Source organism: Passer domesticus, chromosome Z (genome assembly GCF_036417665.1).
Source record: "Passer domesticus isolate bPasDom1 chromosome Z, bPasDom1.hap1, whole genome shotgun sequence".
Lineage (NCBI taxonomy): Eukaryota > Metazoa > Chordata > Aves > Passeriformes > Passeridae > Passer > Passer domesticus.
This window is the reverse complement of record NC_087512.1, coordinates 10,030,692-10,046,149: the sequence shown is the minus strand read 5'-3', so window position 1 is coordinate 10,046,149 and position 15,458 is coordinate 10,030,692. Positions and strand designations below refer to the sequence as shown.

At 58.9% G+C, this 15,458-nt stretch overlaps 1 protein-coding gene across 12 annotated transcripts; it reads right to left on the bottom strand.

Annotated features, from left to right (window-relative positions):
• Nucleotides 1-1,656: 1,656 nt before the first annotated feature.
• TPM2 (tropomyosin 2) lies at nucleotides 1,657-15,082 on the bottom strand. 12 transcript variants are annotated; one of them, XM_064402693.1, is made up of 9 exons: nucleotides 14,880-15,078; nucleotides 13,900-14,025; nucleotides 7,732-7,865; nucleotides 6,586-6,703; nucleotides 6,394-6,464; nucleotides 5,569-5,644; nucleotides 5,376-5,438; nucleotides 4,979-5,048; nucleotides 1,657-1,968 (listed from the first exon to the last, which is right to left on the bottom strand). In XM_064402693.1, the coding sequence occupies exons 1-9, from the start codon at nucleotides 14,991-14,993 to the stop codon at nucleotides 1,886-1,888; spliced, it is 855 nt and encodes a 284-aa protein (XP_064258763.1). In that variant the 5' UTR covers nucleotides 14,994-15,078; the 3' UTR covers nucleotides 1,657-1,885. The 12 variants fall into 12 exon arrangements, with proteins under 12 accessions (XP_064258763.1, XP_064258761.1, XP_064258769.1 ...); XM_064402691.1 differs by lacking the exon at nucleotides 5,569-5,644 and adding an exon at nucleotides 6,089-6,164 and having other exon boundaries at nucleotides 14,880-15,071; XM_064402696.1 differs by lacking the exon at nucleotides 1,657-1,968 and adding an exon at nucleotides 2,825-3,206 and having other exon boundaries at nucleotides 14,880-15,082.
• Between the last annotated feature and the right edge of the window lie 376 nt (nucleotides 15,083-15,458).

Sequence of the window (15,458 nt, the reverse complement as noted above, 5' to 3'; positions counted from 1 at the left end):
TCCACAGTGCCCCATGCTCCCAGAGCTTTCCCTGGCCTACCTATTTCTCTGTGAGGCCTCAGGGGAAAGGAGATGGGTGGAAGAATGGAGGCAATGCAAAGTTTTGCTGAACAGTGACATAGCTCATGCCTTTTTCAGGCTGAGCATCACCTGGGAACAGCAGTCAGGATATCACTGCCAAATCACAGGCAGTTCAAAGGAATAAAAATCCCTTGCAGCGAGGTGTAAACAGTTAAGTCAAGTGGACTGGTCCAAACCAGGAGGCAGCAGCAGCTAATGGGGAAGAAACAGTGGGTGTGAAAGGGCTCTTTGTCCCAGCAGGAAGGCGAAGGGCACCCAGAGGCTGGGCACAGGGACACACCCTGACGGGGCACAGGGCAGGCTTGTTTACAGTGCAGGGTGCAGGCTTCCAGAGAAGAGGTGCTTTTACATGCTGGCTCTTTTTGAAGCCAGACAATCCCCTGCCTGGAAGGTGCTTTGGCTAAACAGCAGAATGGCTCAGCTGATGCACTGCAGAAGAGGAAGGCGGGCCCAAGGAGGAGCTCTAGCCCTTGCGCAGGAACAGCTCAGCAGTCCAAGACAGTGTGTACTGTCCTCCCCTCCAGCTCCTCCAGGCCCAGGGTGGGAGGCTGCAGCTCACAGCAGACCTTGCAACCTTGGGAAGATGAACTGAAGATGAGCACCCCATGCACAGGGAGCTTTTTTCCCTGCTCTAGAAGGCCTTTGAACCACAAAACAGAATTGCTGGGCCATGGAGAGGGCGGGAGGCCAGCAGCACCTGGGCAGGAAAGAGATGCAATCTCAACACCCTTCTTTCCTGACCTGAGAGGCACAGCAAATAAAGGAAAGCAGATGACAAAAGCTATCCCTGTCAGTCTCTTGCTGGGTCTGGCTTGACAAGGGGTTAGCATGAATTGTGTTTCCTGGCAGTGTGTGGATGTGCTTTCAGAGGGATATCCGCTGGGTAGCGAGGGACAACAGGGCTTGGTCCACATCATGGAGGGGCCCAAAGCGAAGGGCAGGACTAGATAATGGCTTTGGGCATCCCCAGGAAATCCAGCCCATTTTGGTAACAGCAATGAGACACATCCGGCTGCTCTTCAATTTGTGTTGGAGAAAATACAGCAAGCCAGGAAGAAACTTCCTGAACACTTTGTCTGCTGCATTAATATTTGCTAGCTTCTACAGCTGTCCCTCAGGCAGGCGTTCAGCCACTGGCAAAAGAAATTACAACTAGTACAAATGGTGAGCAGCTAATCCCATACCTGGAGAAGACCCTGACAACTAATAATGTGTGCATGCATGATCATGTGTGTTTCCTCATTGTCATAAACATGAACCCTCCATGGAGATGTCAAGAACCTTGTGGCTTCCCCAGCTGCCACGCCAGTACCATGCAGACTATGGAAGGGGACACGCCAGTGACATAGTTTATCACTGTGACTTGAAGAGGATGGTGAGTTTGAGCTCGAGACCTGGAGGTCTCCTCTGTGTTCCAAGGAAGTGATGGAGGTGAGGGAACACAGTCCAAACCACATGGTTATTATTCCCAGCCCACCACAGCCAGAAGTCCTGCAGACCCTCCATGGATGAACTGGGGAGACCCACACCTCCTCTCCCAGTGCCTGTACCCACCCAAAGGACCAAACACAGCCATCCATTTTGTCAAACTGCTTTAATATTTGGACATAAAGACAGGACAGAGCCAGTTAGGCTGTGCACAAACAAGATCCCCTTGAGCAACAGTGCAAGGCTGCTGAGCTTCCCTTCTCAGTTGAGGTGTGGGTTTGGCCAAGATGCAGTTCAGCTGATGACCGCATCCTGAGCATGCCAGTGGGGTGCATGTGTTGGGTAGGGAAAAGGGATAGGGGCTTGCGAGGGCAGCTCAGAGGTTGTTCAGCTCCAGTAAGGTCTGGTCCAGGACCTGGTGTATCCCCACGTTCTCCTCTTTGGCACTGGCCAGGCTTTCTGTGAATACAAGGGACACCCAGCCACGCACACAGACACAACCCAAATGTACCCAGGTGCAGCAGGAGCCACACACACCACACCAAGCATACACACACACACACACAGATGGACATTTCAGTACAGCAACGATCCCCAGTCAAACGGGGCATCCCCTGCGGAGCATAGTCCACACAGGTAGCCCCATTTCTGGCAGGGATGAGTCCAGCCACTCTGGAATCTGCCAGGGAAGCCAGGCCAGTCAGGCTGGTCACTGGGACAGGCAGTTACCACTCTTCAGCATTTCCATCTTCCCAGGTTGCCCCGTTGCCCGTGGCTGAGCGCTCTGCAGCACAGGTGCTGCTGGCAAGTACCATTATTTGGCATCACCACTGGCCAGCTGCGGGCACGTGCACAAACCCTCGGCCAGCAGAAGCGGAGAACCAGTGCCTGCTGCATGACCCAGCAGTGCTCCGAGAAGAAAAGAAGTGAGAAAGCAGCCCATTAACAGCCCAGGAGAGTGGGCAGAGGACAACAGAGAGATAAGGAGCAGAGCTAGCAAGGCTACAAGGATAAGCTCTGCCAGGCAGCCTTGTGCCAAGGCAGCCTCCCTCTGGTGTTCACTTCCAAACGGCATCCTGCTTCCCCCAGAGATGGGGATGGAACAAGACTGCTGTCCACCCAGCCCCATCTCCCAGTGTGCCCTGCTAGCCTCTTCCCTGTCCCAAGTTTGGGGCAGCAGGTGCTGCTGGATCCCCAGCTCTTTTCTCAGCCTTCCCCACACCTTCCAAGGACCTCTTTCTAAGGGGATCCATCCTGCACAATTTGGGGTGAGCAGAGTAAGGAGGACGAGGCTGCCCACTGACTCCCAGGACAAGGGGAGGAAGGCAGCAATACAAGCCACTGCATCCCTCCCCAGCAGAGCCAGGATGGTGCCAGAGGACAGCCATCACTAGGTAGGCATCCCAGGACATCCCAAAACCCTTCATATCTCTCCCACAAAAACTGATCAACTCCAGAGGGGCGCCCTGTCCTGCCCAATCAGGGTAGTTACCCCTATGAGGATAAGGCAAGGCTTCACACCCTGCCTCACCCCAGTGGGGAGGGGCTCCCAGCCTGGAGCCAGCCTGGCCAAAATGGGGCAGGGAGGCTGGGCCGGGGCCAGGAGCTCTGGGCAGCTCAGTTGTTAAGTTCAGTAAGGATGACCCGCAGCTCGTTAGTGAGAACACGGTTTCTCTCGGCCTCCTGCTGAGAGCGCTCTAGAGAAAATGGAGACATCAACGCAGCACAGGAAAGAGAGAGAAAAAAGTGAGTTAGTGAAAAGAGAGAGCATTTCTGAAAGCCTTCGCTGGAAAAACCACAAGCCAGCCAGCCGTGGCGGGCTACAGCTGGACTGACAGGAGGCAGCCAGTCCAGGTGCAGGGACAAGGCTGCAGGTCCATCAATTTGGAAACTGGGTTCTGGGACAGCGTAGGGTGGTGAGGAAGGAGGAGGTGGATCAGGACCAATTTAGGGATCACAAGAGATCATTACTGAAGGGTAGCACCAGCCTCTTCACCAAGGGAAGGTGATGCAGGAGCTATGACAGGGATGAGATTGCTGCTTTGTAGGCAATGTCTGAGAGTAGAGACACTGGACAGGCAATGGACAGGACCAGGTCTAACCCTGACATTTCACGCCAAAAGACTCATGGAGAAGATGGCATGAGATGGGGAAAGCTGCATACGAGAGTCAGGGGGTGGCTGGGGTCAGCACAATGGCCCCATCCTGCTCAGCCTGGAGCCTCTTGGGTCTCAGCCACAGTCAGCCTGGGGGCCTGTGGCTGTGAGCTGCCTGCAACCACCTCCTACCACACTGCTGACAGTACCCACATGAGACAGGCAGGAGATGAGGGATAGAGTGGCATGAAGAAAACAAAGGAGAAACCAATGTTAAAATTTTATTGATATCAACTCATTAACCCAGAGGGACAGAACACAAAAGAAAAGTCATGAGATGCAAACTGAAGAGCAATGTGCAAAGGACAGAAGGGTGAGGGAGGAGTGAGGGTCGCCTGCCTGCCGGGGAACAAGGTGTCTGCACAGTTGGATCCAACCCTCCATCCCCCAGGCCTGAGCTTTGGCAGTGGAGGTGCCGCTTCCCCAATGCAGGTCATCCCCATGCTGGGGCCAGCAAGCAGCACCAGGGGACTTTGCTGGAAGTATATGGGGGGGGAATGGCCCCCCAGCCCTGGAGCTGCAGGGTCCCCAGTGCTTCTGCTGCTGGGGAGCCAAGGAGGGAGCTGCTGGAACAAAGGGCTTCTGGGCACAGTCCTGATCCCCAGGGCAATGCTGTGGCATGGGCCTACAACTACACTGTCCAGTCAGTATGTGGGGCTGCTCTCCTGCCCTGAACAAACAGCTCTAAGCACCTACATCTTGTCTCCCCAAAGAGGGGTACAGCGGGAACACCCCGGGTCAGCTCCTGTCCCAAAGGAGCTGATGGACAGGCACAGGCTAGGTAGGACAGAGGAGGACAGAGAGGGTAGGGAGAGAGGTGGGATGGCCAGGCAGGCAAACAGCCAAACTGGGGAGAGACAGGCAGGGAGCAGGTGCAGTGCTGGTGCCCAGCGTGGGGCTCAGAGGGAGGTGATGTCATTAAGTGCATTGTCCAGCTCCTCGCTGATGGCTTTGTACTTCATCTTCTGCGCATACACTTCATCTGCAGGTGAGGGCAGGCAGGGAGCAGATGGTGGAATAGAGTGGAGGACACAAGGTGGAGAGAGAGAGTGGCTGTGAGCAGCGGGCTGAGGGCAGCAGGGGTGTGTGGGCACAGGCAGCGTGGATGTGACCCTATTGCCTACCCGAGGGCAGGGCCCAGACCCCAGGAGCTCTGTGCTCCCACACCAGATGCCGCAGCATCCAGCCGCTCTGCTCCCAGAACTCCTGACCACCCCTCCCTCTGGCCAAGCACTGTCCAGCCCCACCAGGGGCATGGTGTGTCCAGTGCCACCCCACCAAAGAAGGACACGGGGCTGGTGGGGACATTTTACCTTCTAGGTCATCAATGGTTTTCTCCAGCTTCGCCACAGACCTCTCGGCAAACTCGGCCCGGGTCTCAGCCTGTGGGAAGCACAGGGGGAAAGGGTGAGATGCAGGACACAACGGGTGGTGCAGGCTGCACTGCACTCCAAATCTGCCCCATTTGCATCTCTGGTACCCTTCTCCAGAAGCCCTCCCATGAGAAAGGCAAGGGACAAGAAGTGACTAAGGCTCCATGAAGCCTCACACCCTAAATCAGAACAGACTAATGAAAGTCATCCCACACCCAGGTACCTGCTATGATGCTGGGCTGCAATTTAGGAAACTCTGAGAGGACGTAGGCATAATGGGGTCAAAACCCATTCAGGATAGCAAGCACTGATTCAGTGGCAGCCCTACAACCCTTACCTCCTTCAGCTTTTCCCCTAGAAGCTTGATTTCCTCCTCATACTTATCCTCCTTGGTGGAATACTGCAGAGACAGAGACAAGCACCTGTGAGTCCCCAGGCATGCCTCCAGCTGTCCTTCACCCCAGCAGGAGACCGCAGCATTCCCAGACCCCACGCGTTCTTCCCACCCTAGCAGCCTCACTGGGTCCTACCTTGTCAGCCTGGGCCTCCAGGGACTTCAAGTTGTTGGTGACAATTTTCAGCTCCTCCTCTAGGTCACCACATTTACTACATCCCAAGCAGGGCCGGCAGGAAGGGGGGAGTGGGGCCAGAGGGCAGGAGAGAGGCAGGAGCAGAAAGAACAGGCACGGGGAAGCAGGAAAGAAAGAGAGAAAACAAGTTGAGAAAGGAGAAAACTCAGTGCAGGTGGACCAGGAGCAGAGCCACTGCGAGCAGGAGCTGCCAGGACGCATCTGTTCATCCGTTCCTTGTGCTTCCTTGCACGGATACCTCGTGCATCACCACCAGCCAAGCCCTCGCTGGCCCCGCCAGGGAAGCAGGGATGGAGGGATGGAGGAGCGTGCCCGGCCTGCACCTGCTGGAGAGGGGGGCGAGGGGAGGCTGGTGCTGGAGGCAGTGGTGCAGAAAGGAGAGAGGTGGCTCGCATGGTTCGAGAGACAGCGACAGAGAGAGGGGGCTGCTGCACATCGCCCCGTGCCCCTGCCCCAGTACCTCTTCCTCTGAGGCAATGAGGGATTTGAGAGACTGGTCCATGGTCCGCAGCTCCTCTTCCAACTGTCTCACTCGGCTGGGGTGGAAGAGGGGCACCCCGGGAGGGGGACAGCAGAGAACAGGGTCAAGGATGTGATGCCAGTGGGTTGGCACACCCCTACCCCCAGCCTGCAATCCCAAAGACCACCCCAGTGACAGACCCTATTGCTTCCAGGGACGGACATCCCCATCCCCATGTCTGCCAGGGATCTGGGACAAGGGCTGTGTGGGACCCCTGCATGCTGCCCACCAGGAGCCCCACTCACCTCTCCGCCACCTCTGCCCTCTCCTCTGAGCGCTCCAGCTCTCCCTCAAGAACAACCAGCTTACGGGCAACCTGTTGTTGGCAGCAAGTGACCCTTGTTAGCCCTGTGCTTGCCCCAGCTGGGGGCACAGGGCTATAAGGAGATGGCTCTTGGGGCTGCCAGGGTGTCAGGACTGGGGAATGGGGCACACACCTCCTCGTATTTGCGGTCAGCCTCCTCTGCTATGTGCTTCGCCTCCTTCAGCTGCATCTCCTGGAGTTCCATCTTCTCTTCATCTTTCATGGCCCTGTTTTCGATGACCTTCATGCCTCTGAGGAAAGACCATGCCAGGAGATTTTACTGCTTGTGGGTCGAGATGTCATCTACACATCCTGCCAGCCCATCTGCACATTGTGTATCCTAACCACGCCACCCTCTAGCTTCAGAGACACAGGACATTGCTCAGGGAGGATGCCACCACAGTAGGATCACACCACCAGTACCCCAGAAATGCTCCTGTGCAGAATTACAGTGGAGCTGGCCTCAGGACTATGTTCCAGAGTGAGGTATGGCTATGGTGCCACTCAAGCAGGCAGGTTCTGAACCCATATTTGAGGGGAAAAGGTGCCCAGCCCAGGATGAGCCAGCCACAACCTCCACAAAAACAGCCTGTCAGGCTGGAAGGCCTTAGGAAATACCAGAAAACATCCTGTGGCAAAGACTTTCTCATTCAGGGTGATGCTCACAAACAGGCAATCACCAAACCCTCACAGAAGGAGCTCCTGGAGATTCTCCTCTCACTTAGATGCTGTTGCTCTAACTGATCTTTGCCAATGGAGGGAAGAGCTCTCATAACTGCCAGGAATGCTGTGACATGTCTGGGTGCTCCCATACAACCTGAGTGCCCTTGCCTGCTCAGCTCCAGTCTGGGAAACCTACTTGCACTGAGGATGGTGCAACATACACCCTGTAGTAGCCTTTTTGAATGAGGTTGTCTTGTCCTCAAATCTGACTTTAGTTACCAGCACAGAGGTTCCCTCTTGGGCTCTTATTTTGTCCTTTAGCATCTATAGCTGCTCTGGGAAATAAATCATGCTCATATTGTCCTCTGGCTTTGGTTGCAGTCTATTGCTTTTATAAATATCAGATAAAAATTTTCAGGATGTTATGTGTGCTCTGGATAAGAGTGTCTGTATCTGAGGGACTTCTTTGCACTGTGGCTTTGCTCTCTCCCTTTGAAGTCTGCAGGAACAGCAACCCCAATAAGGTCACCTCAGAGGGACCCCACTGCAAAACTAAGCGGGCTGTCTGCAATCCCCGGTGACCTGATACCACTCCCACTGTCCCCCTCCATCCCACCTCTCGCTCTCATCAGCCGCCTTCTCGGCTTCCTCCAGCTTCTGCAGGGCAGTGGCCAGACGCTCCTGGGCGCGGTCCAGCTCCTCCTCTACCAGCTGGATACGGCGGTTGAGGGAAGCCACTTCAGCCTCAGCCTGGGGGAAAAGGAACCCCTCAGTCATCCCATGTCAAACACATACACTGAAAAACGCATTTTCAACGATTACCCCTATTTACCATCCAGAACGCCCCGTGGCACTGTGCAACAAGCCCATGTTCACTGGAATGGCATGCCTGACCATGCATTCCCTTGCCTCTCTATGGGGTTATCTCTATCCCTAGTGGCTGTTTGATGCTGGCTTCTCCCAGCCTTGCCATGTGCAGCCCCACCATGTCCTCACACTTCCAGCTCCCGCCCTGGAGTGGGACAGTGCACGTTCGCCGGGGCAGGGTGGCCATAGCAGCCGTGTCGTCACAGGGATGGTATTTGGGGTTTGCAGAGCAGTGAGTAAAGGGGGAGGAATGCCCTGTGCGGCTTCGCTCCCGAAAAGGAGATCGGAGCTGCTTGTGGATTTCCTGTTTACAGAGGCGGTGGAGTGAGCCGGGAGCTTCTCCTGCAGGAACCCCAGGGCCCTGTGCAACAGGGCAGCCTGAAGCCAAGCACGGAGCCCCCCCAGCTGATGTACAGCACGGTGCCGGGGGCAGTGGAGCGAGTCGCCCTCGGCAGGCTGGCTCCTGGCCAAGATGAGGCTGGCAGGACCAGAGCCCTCCCTTTCCCAGGCTCCCCACGCACAGGGCTGGGAGCTGGGGCCGGCCAGGAGCAGTGGCCCTGGCCCTCCGCCAGCCTGTTGACGCCTGGCCTTGCACTCTTTCCATTTGGTAAAGGCCTCCTGCTCCATCGCCACAGTCAGGAAATGCTGCCTCAGCAGCTCTCAGCCCTGTTTCCCACTAGGAGGGTGCAAGGAAGACAAACCCCCAAATATCAAGGGATGGGTGGCAATAAGACCTCACTGTGAGGAGCAGCTCCATGCACCAACCCAGGAGACAGAGGCTCCTGCTTATTCACAGCCTGCAGCAGAACGGGCTGGCTGCAGTGCCTGGACACAGCCAGCCTCATGCTCCAGCATTGGGAATGCCCCAGGGAATACTAGCCAAGAACAAGAACTATGGGAGCGGCAAGGGTCTGTCACCCTGCATGGCCCCACTGAGCACCCGCAGTCCCCTGTGGGGAGTTGGCAGGGTGGGGACAGGCGCAGCCAGCACCTCTTTGAGGTGGCTGCCAGCCCCACAGCTGCCAGCCCCACAGCTGCCTCCGCCCCATGATCACCCTTTCTACAGACACCCAGAGACCTCGTCCCTTGCCAGACTGCCCAACGGGGAGCTGGAGCTGGCGCCCACAGGTCAACACCCTGCCTACAGCATCAGCCTCACTGTGTCGGTAGATTTTTTTTCCCAGGGAATCACCCCCCAAGTGGGTCAGAGCTGTCCGGACGGACACTTGGGAACATGAGCTCTCCCGGCAGCTCCCAGTGACCAGGGAACCCGATCTGAGGCTGCAGGAAGGGGCCATTTCCTCCGCACACAGCCCGAGTGACAACAACCCGGGTACCGCACCCAGCTCTGCCGCTCCTGATATGGTGAGAATGTTGAATGAGTGGGCATAGGAAACAGAAAGAAAGGGAAAAAAAGAAAGCTCCAACAACTACAAAGACAAACCAGGAAAAAGCTGCAGCTCGGGCATACCATCCTGCTGCCAAAATGGAAATTTTGGCCTGAGGCAGTGTGAAGGGGTGGCTTCTCCCCACGAAGGGACAGGCTGGAGCTAAAGCTCTGCCGCCCGAACGGCAGAGTCCGCTGGAAGCCGGACAAGAGCCTGGGCGTGGGATTCTGAGCTGTGCAGCCGGCCTCCGAGGGAAGAGACCGGCTCCCAGGAGGCGCCGATCGCCAGGCAGGGCTGGCCGCTGCCCGCTCCCGGCCAGCCGGGAAGCGCTGCGGAGCCCGCGGCGCGCAGCATCCTCTCTCGCCGGACCGGGAGGAGGGAGGCGGCCCGCAGGCAGCGACGGTCCCGGGCTCCGCGCCCCGGGGCTCTCCGGCCGGGCGGCAGCTCGGGAACCTCCCGGCACAGCCCGGCCGCCGGGGCTCGGCGGGGCCCGCCGGATGCGATGCCGGCAGCGGGGCCGGGGGATCCCGAGGAGCCGCCGGGGTGCCCCCCGCGCCCCCTCTTCCCATTCCAGCGGCCCTTACCCGCTCCCGGGCCTGCCGCTCGGCATCGGCCTCCCGCTGCAGGTGCTCGGCGCGCTCCTCCGCCTCGTCGGCCACCTGCTGCAGGCTTTGGATCTTCTTCTTGACGGCATCGATGGAGCTGGCGCTGGCCATGGCGGGGGCTGCCGGCGGGGAGGCCACACCGCCGAGCCCTTTGTGGGATCCGCCCGGCACGGGCAGGAAGCGCTCAGGCAGCGGCCGCTCCCGCCGCCCGCCCTGCCTCCATCCCTTCCTGCTCCTCCTCCTCCTCCTCCTCCTCCTGCTGCTGCTCCTGCTGCCTCGGGCCGACCGGCTCCGCCGCTCCCCCGGGCTAGGCGTGCGGTGCTCACCCACGGCAGGAGAGAGCTCCCACGCCGGGAGGGATGCGCAGTGCCCCTCGTCCCAAATAGGACAGAGGGTGCCCCGGGCAGGGTGCGCCGTCCTCCCCAGGCTTTGGTCACTGTCTCTACACCCCCGCCAAGGCAAGATGCACAGCTGCTCCTGGGCAGGGCACAGTGTCCCCCCACCCTGGGTCAGCACGCATGGTCCCAGGTGGATGCACGGTCCCCTGAAGGGGTACATGGTACCCCAGAGAGGGCTCACAGTGGCCCCAAGGCAGGGCACACACTTCTCTCCGTGCCCAGGATGCGTGCTGCCCCCCGGGCAGGGATGCACAGTCACGCTGAAATCCCCCAGAGCAATGGAGAGGACCCCAGGGAAAAAGACTCTTTTCCAGCAGTCCACGGAGTCTGAGAGTGCTGGAGCCTGTCCTGGGGAGCCCCATGGCCACAGGAGCAATGTACCCATGCCTACGCCCCAGGTGCTGCCCTCCCCAGACATTGCTGCAGAGCTAAGGAGCGTTGTGGACTTTTTCCTTATGGGAAGTCAGCAAGAGGCAGGAGCAGAGCCTGCTCCTGGGCATCCTCCGGGGGTACCTGGGCTGCAGCCAGGTGCCCAGCATCCATCACCTTCAGTCCCTTGGTATCTGCTCCCCAAGGTGAGGACCTGTCCTGCCCCACAGAGACTCATGGGGCCCATGGAGACTCTGGCATCTCCTGCCTTGGGGACTGTGCCCTGTGGGGGAGGTCAAACTTCCAGCTCCTGGCTCTCCATCCTGGCTGGGGCACATGTCTTGATCCATCAGAAGAAGCTGGAGCTGCTGGCACTCAATCCTCCCTTAAGATGTACTGACAGCTCCCTGGCTGCACTTCACACCTGCCTTCAGGAATGCCAGCTCCCAGGCTGACCTCACCAGCTGGCATCAATTCCAGGGCCAGGGGTCCTGGGGGTGACTCAGCCCCACTGCTATCTGCACCCTGCAGATCCGTGTCCCCTTGCCAAGAGGCAGCGGAAGAGGCGATACTGTGGGTCCCCGGGGAGCACACAGCCTGGGGCTTGGCCGCGGGCCTAGCTGGTCCTGCCCCTTCCCACCCCGAGGCCTGGATGTCACTAATGCCCGAGCCAGGACATGGGGGCCCAGAGCAGAAACAAGGGTTCGGGGCAGCAGTGGGGCAGGGACGAGCCAGATGCAGGCAGAAGGGGGACAGGTTAGGGGGCAGCCACCCTGATCCCCTAGTAGCCAGGCTAGGTGCCTCCTGCGGTGGCCCCACCCCGAGATGCAGTCACTTCCCAGCAGAGTCCAGTTCCCTCCCACCAGCTCAGGGAATCGCCAAATAAGAGCAAAGTCTTGGCTGGGGAAAGCAGCTGGGGCGGGAACACGGGTGAAGCTTTTGGGATCATGGCCTGGGAACGGCAGAGTTTCCCTAAGGCCCCTCCAGGATGGCTGGGCACAGGCCAGTGCTGGGGATGTGGGGCGGTGGAGGGGGCTGTTCTGGCCTAAACCTCGTGTCCCAGCTGCACCGTTTCCAGCAGCCCTTGCCCATCCTGACCTGGGCACCATGGGCTGTCCCTCCTGGTGACCAGAGGCTCTACGACCATGGTGGGCTCACAGAGCTGCTGGGAAGCTCTGTGGAGTTGCTGATCAAGGGTCAGGCTTTCCCTGCTCTGAGCACTGACACCTCTCCAAGCGCCTGGGACAAAGCATTTGCACTCTTTAGTGCAGTCCTCATGGCTTTCCTGCCCCACCACCCAGTGCCAGCAGCAGGGCAGGGCCATGCTGAGTTGGGTGTTTATTCTTTTAAGGCATTGACATTTTTTGCCAAGAGCAGGAGGCTGCCTGGATCGCTGGTATGAGCCTGAGCCTCCTGAGGAATTGGGACACACTGTGCTCACAGGCACCCACTGTCCTGGCAGCCAGGGAGGACTGGGGGTGCCTGGGGTGAGAGTGCTCTAGGGGTCCACCCAGCGCTTCCTCTGCTGGAAGCAGGACCTGTGCTGCACCTCGCGGCAGGGAGGAGGTGACACCAGCCCTGGCACTTAGAGCTGTCAGCACATTCAAGCTCCCTGGCGTGGATGGGTGACTCCCGGAGCCCCACACATGATGCAGCCTGTCCAGGCTTTGGCACGGACCTGGGAGGGCTGTGCTGGTGATGGAACCCTAGCCCTGATGCAGCCAACCTCCAGCCTGACACGGCTCCTTCACCATGGCTCCTGCTCTGGCCCTTCCCCAGTGGCTCCCATCCACTGGATCTTCTGGTATGGCACTCTCCATGCTGAAGCCCACAGATTTGCCAAATTGCTGTGGACCGAGAGCAGCGAAACACCCTCCCTGCCCAGGATGGCATGGCACAGCCCACTGCCAGCAGCAAACCCCTCCACACCCCACTGCTGACATCTGCCCAGTACCACTGTGTGCCCCTTCCTCTGAGCCCTGCACTGGGAACGTCACATCCACTCTCAGCCACACTGAGTTTGCCCTGTCCCATACCAGCACAGACCCAGTCAGATCAGTGTGAACCCCACTGCACACAGCAGCCACCTTGCCCAGCTTGGCGTGCTAGGTTGAACGTGCCCTTCCAGAGGATTCTCAGTGTTTTAAAGGAGAGGCATCTGTAGGATCAGCAGAGAGGTCTGAGGAGACCCCTGGCAGCTGCCCAGGGGCTCTGGGCTGCCACAGGGCTGGTGTTGCCACTGCTCGTCCTTGTCCGCTCACCCCTGTCCTTGGCGGCGGCCTCAGAGATTTGACGCGTCTCCCCCATTTAGCTCCATAAACCAGCTGGGATTGAATTTTTTGTTCTCAATCCTGAAAAGCCTGGCCATGCCCTACTGGCTGCACTCCAGACAGCTCTCCTTTAGCTTCTCCTCCAATTTCCAGGGTTGGTTTTCATCAAAGAGGGGCTGGCTATCAAAAGGAGTATTTATTTATAGGGTGTCAAATACCCTGTGTGGCACCACAGGTCGTTATACCCCATTCCCAAGCGGCCCCGTGGCCGCACACAGCTGTTCCACCCTTCATCCTGGCCAGGCACAAGCCAATTTCAACACCTTCCTAACATCTCCCCAGAGGGATCTATTTCCCAGGAGAAACATCAGTCATGGCACTAAATAAAACTCTTCCTGGCCTTGCCCTTCTGAGGGTACAAAGTAGCACACTGGACCCCAAATCCACCCAAATCCCCTTCCATACACCCCAAGCATTCTTCCTTGCAGCCAGCACTCAGCAGCTAACCACAGCAAAAGATTTTTCTGTTTCTCTGACCTGCCACAGTTCAGCAAGCACCACAGCTTTTCCTACGAGCATTGAGGAGGTGCGTGACTGGGGACTTGTGACACAGCTTGGGACACTTGTCCCCGTTACCTTTGGGGAGCCAGGCAGTAGGCTACCCACAAGGTTCAGGAGAGGACCAGCAAGAGCACTGCTCACTGCAGCGGGCCTGGCCCCCCCACCCCACGCAGGACCCATCAGCCCGGTTCAGTGTCAACATCGAAGGAATGGGATCCTGACAGTCTTCCCCTCGGACGCTTTCCATATAAGGGCCCCCTCTTCCTTTAACCCCCCCCGAGGTCCAGAGCCTGCGCAGGGGAGGAGCTGCTGGCGTGCCTACTTACATCTGTAGCTTTCTTCTCCGCCTGCTCCAGCTTCTCCTGGGCCTCCTTGACAGACTCGGAGTACTTCTCCACCTCATCCTCAGTGCCCTTCAGCTTCTTCTGCAGGCCCTGCTGCTCCTCCTCCAGCTGGGGAAAGGACAAAGGGTGGGGTTCAGGGCGGAAGGCAGTGCCTGCAAGGCTGGAAGGGGATCTGTCCTCCCATTCTCCTCCTGGGGACACCCAGCCTGTGTGGGGCACAGCAGGAACACATGGACATGGACGTGTCCTCTGACAGCTTTGGGTCTACAGTCCCTGGGGGCTCTTGGTGTGCAGCAACCTCCTGGACCCCCATCATCCCTGAGCCTGGTGGAGGTAAGGGGGTGGTGGTCTTCTTCCCTGTATAGGGGCTGGAGAGCTCCTGACATGGGGACACAGCTCTGGGGGACACCAATCTGAGTTCCCATCTCTCTGTGATTGCGGTGGGAGCGTGCAGTCTCCAGGGTTCTCCCTGGCACAGGGATAGGGAGATGGAACTGGGGTGTCCCACTGAGATAAGACATGTTTGGGGGGACCAGCATAGGGGGTCAGGGGAGAGAGACTAAAGTGTTGGTTCCTGGGGAACATGGGGTGATGTCCCTGGGGACATGGGAAGGTCTTAAGGGCTGTCAATCCCTAGAGCTGGCATCCACAAGCAGGACACCCAGTGGGGCAAGGTCCTTGGGCCAGGACATGCTTAGGACAGGGGACTCCAGGCTGGAGAACCAGTGTGGGGAGATCAGTAGGATTGCATGATCCTAGAGAGTGCACTGTCCCCAGGCTGGACGATCAGTGGGATGGCATCCCCAGGGTTGGGCACCCAGCGGGACGGGCTTTCCAGGACTGGACAACCCTAGGGTGGAGGGTCCCCAGGCTGGACTCCCAGAGGAACGGGGTCCTGGGGCTGGACACCCCTGGAATGGAGGATACCCAAGTAATGCCGGGGAAGCCCGTGGGACACCCACCTGCTTGCAGCGATCCTCCGCCTGCTTCTTATCAGCCTCCGCTTGCTCGGCGCGGTCGATGGCATTCTCCTTGTCCAATTTCAGCATCTGCATCTTCTTCTTGATGGCCTCCATGGTGGCGGGGTGTCGGCGGCGAGGCGCGGGGCGGCAGAGGGACGCGGAGCACCGGGAGCGGCGGGAGCACCGGGAGCGGAGGGAGCACCGGCACTGCCTTCCCCGCCCCGCCGAGCTGCCTAAAAGCTGGGGAGGGGCCGTGCCGGGCGGGGGCTGCCCCGGTACCTCCCCCGCCGCCCGCCAGCACCTTTTAGGGACTGGCTCGCCACCGGCCCTCGCACCGAGCGGGACGGGGGGGCCGCCCCCGGCGGGCATCGCCGCAGCCCTGGCGCCCGGCACCCACCGGGAGCAGGGCGAGGGACACCCCGGGTCACGGCGCTAGGGACAGGCCGGTGGTACTGGGCAAAGGCGCCCCGGGATACTGTGCTGTGGGTAGCCTGGTGGCGCCGGGTGATGGACACCCCGGGGCAACGCTGTGGTGGTAGCCCTGGACCCTGGATGAGGGCACTGTGCGAGGGTACCCCA

Bases quoted from the DNA above. Each gene is read 5' to 3' on its own strand.
- TPM2 (XM_064402694.1), bottom strand. From the start codon at position 14,993: ATGGAGGCCATCAAGAAGAAGATGCAGATGCTGAAATTGGACAAGGAG. The intron at 7,866-13,899 runs GTAAGTAGGCAC...CTTTTCCCCCAG, and splicing joins CGGAGAAGAAAGCTACAGAT to GCTGAGGCTGAAGTGGCTTC. The intron at 4,648-4,978 runs GTAAAATGTCCC...CCTCACCTGCAG, and splicing joins AACCATTGATGACCTAGAAG to ATGAAGTGTATGCGCAGAAG.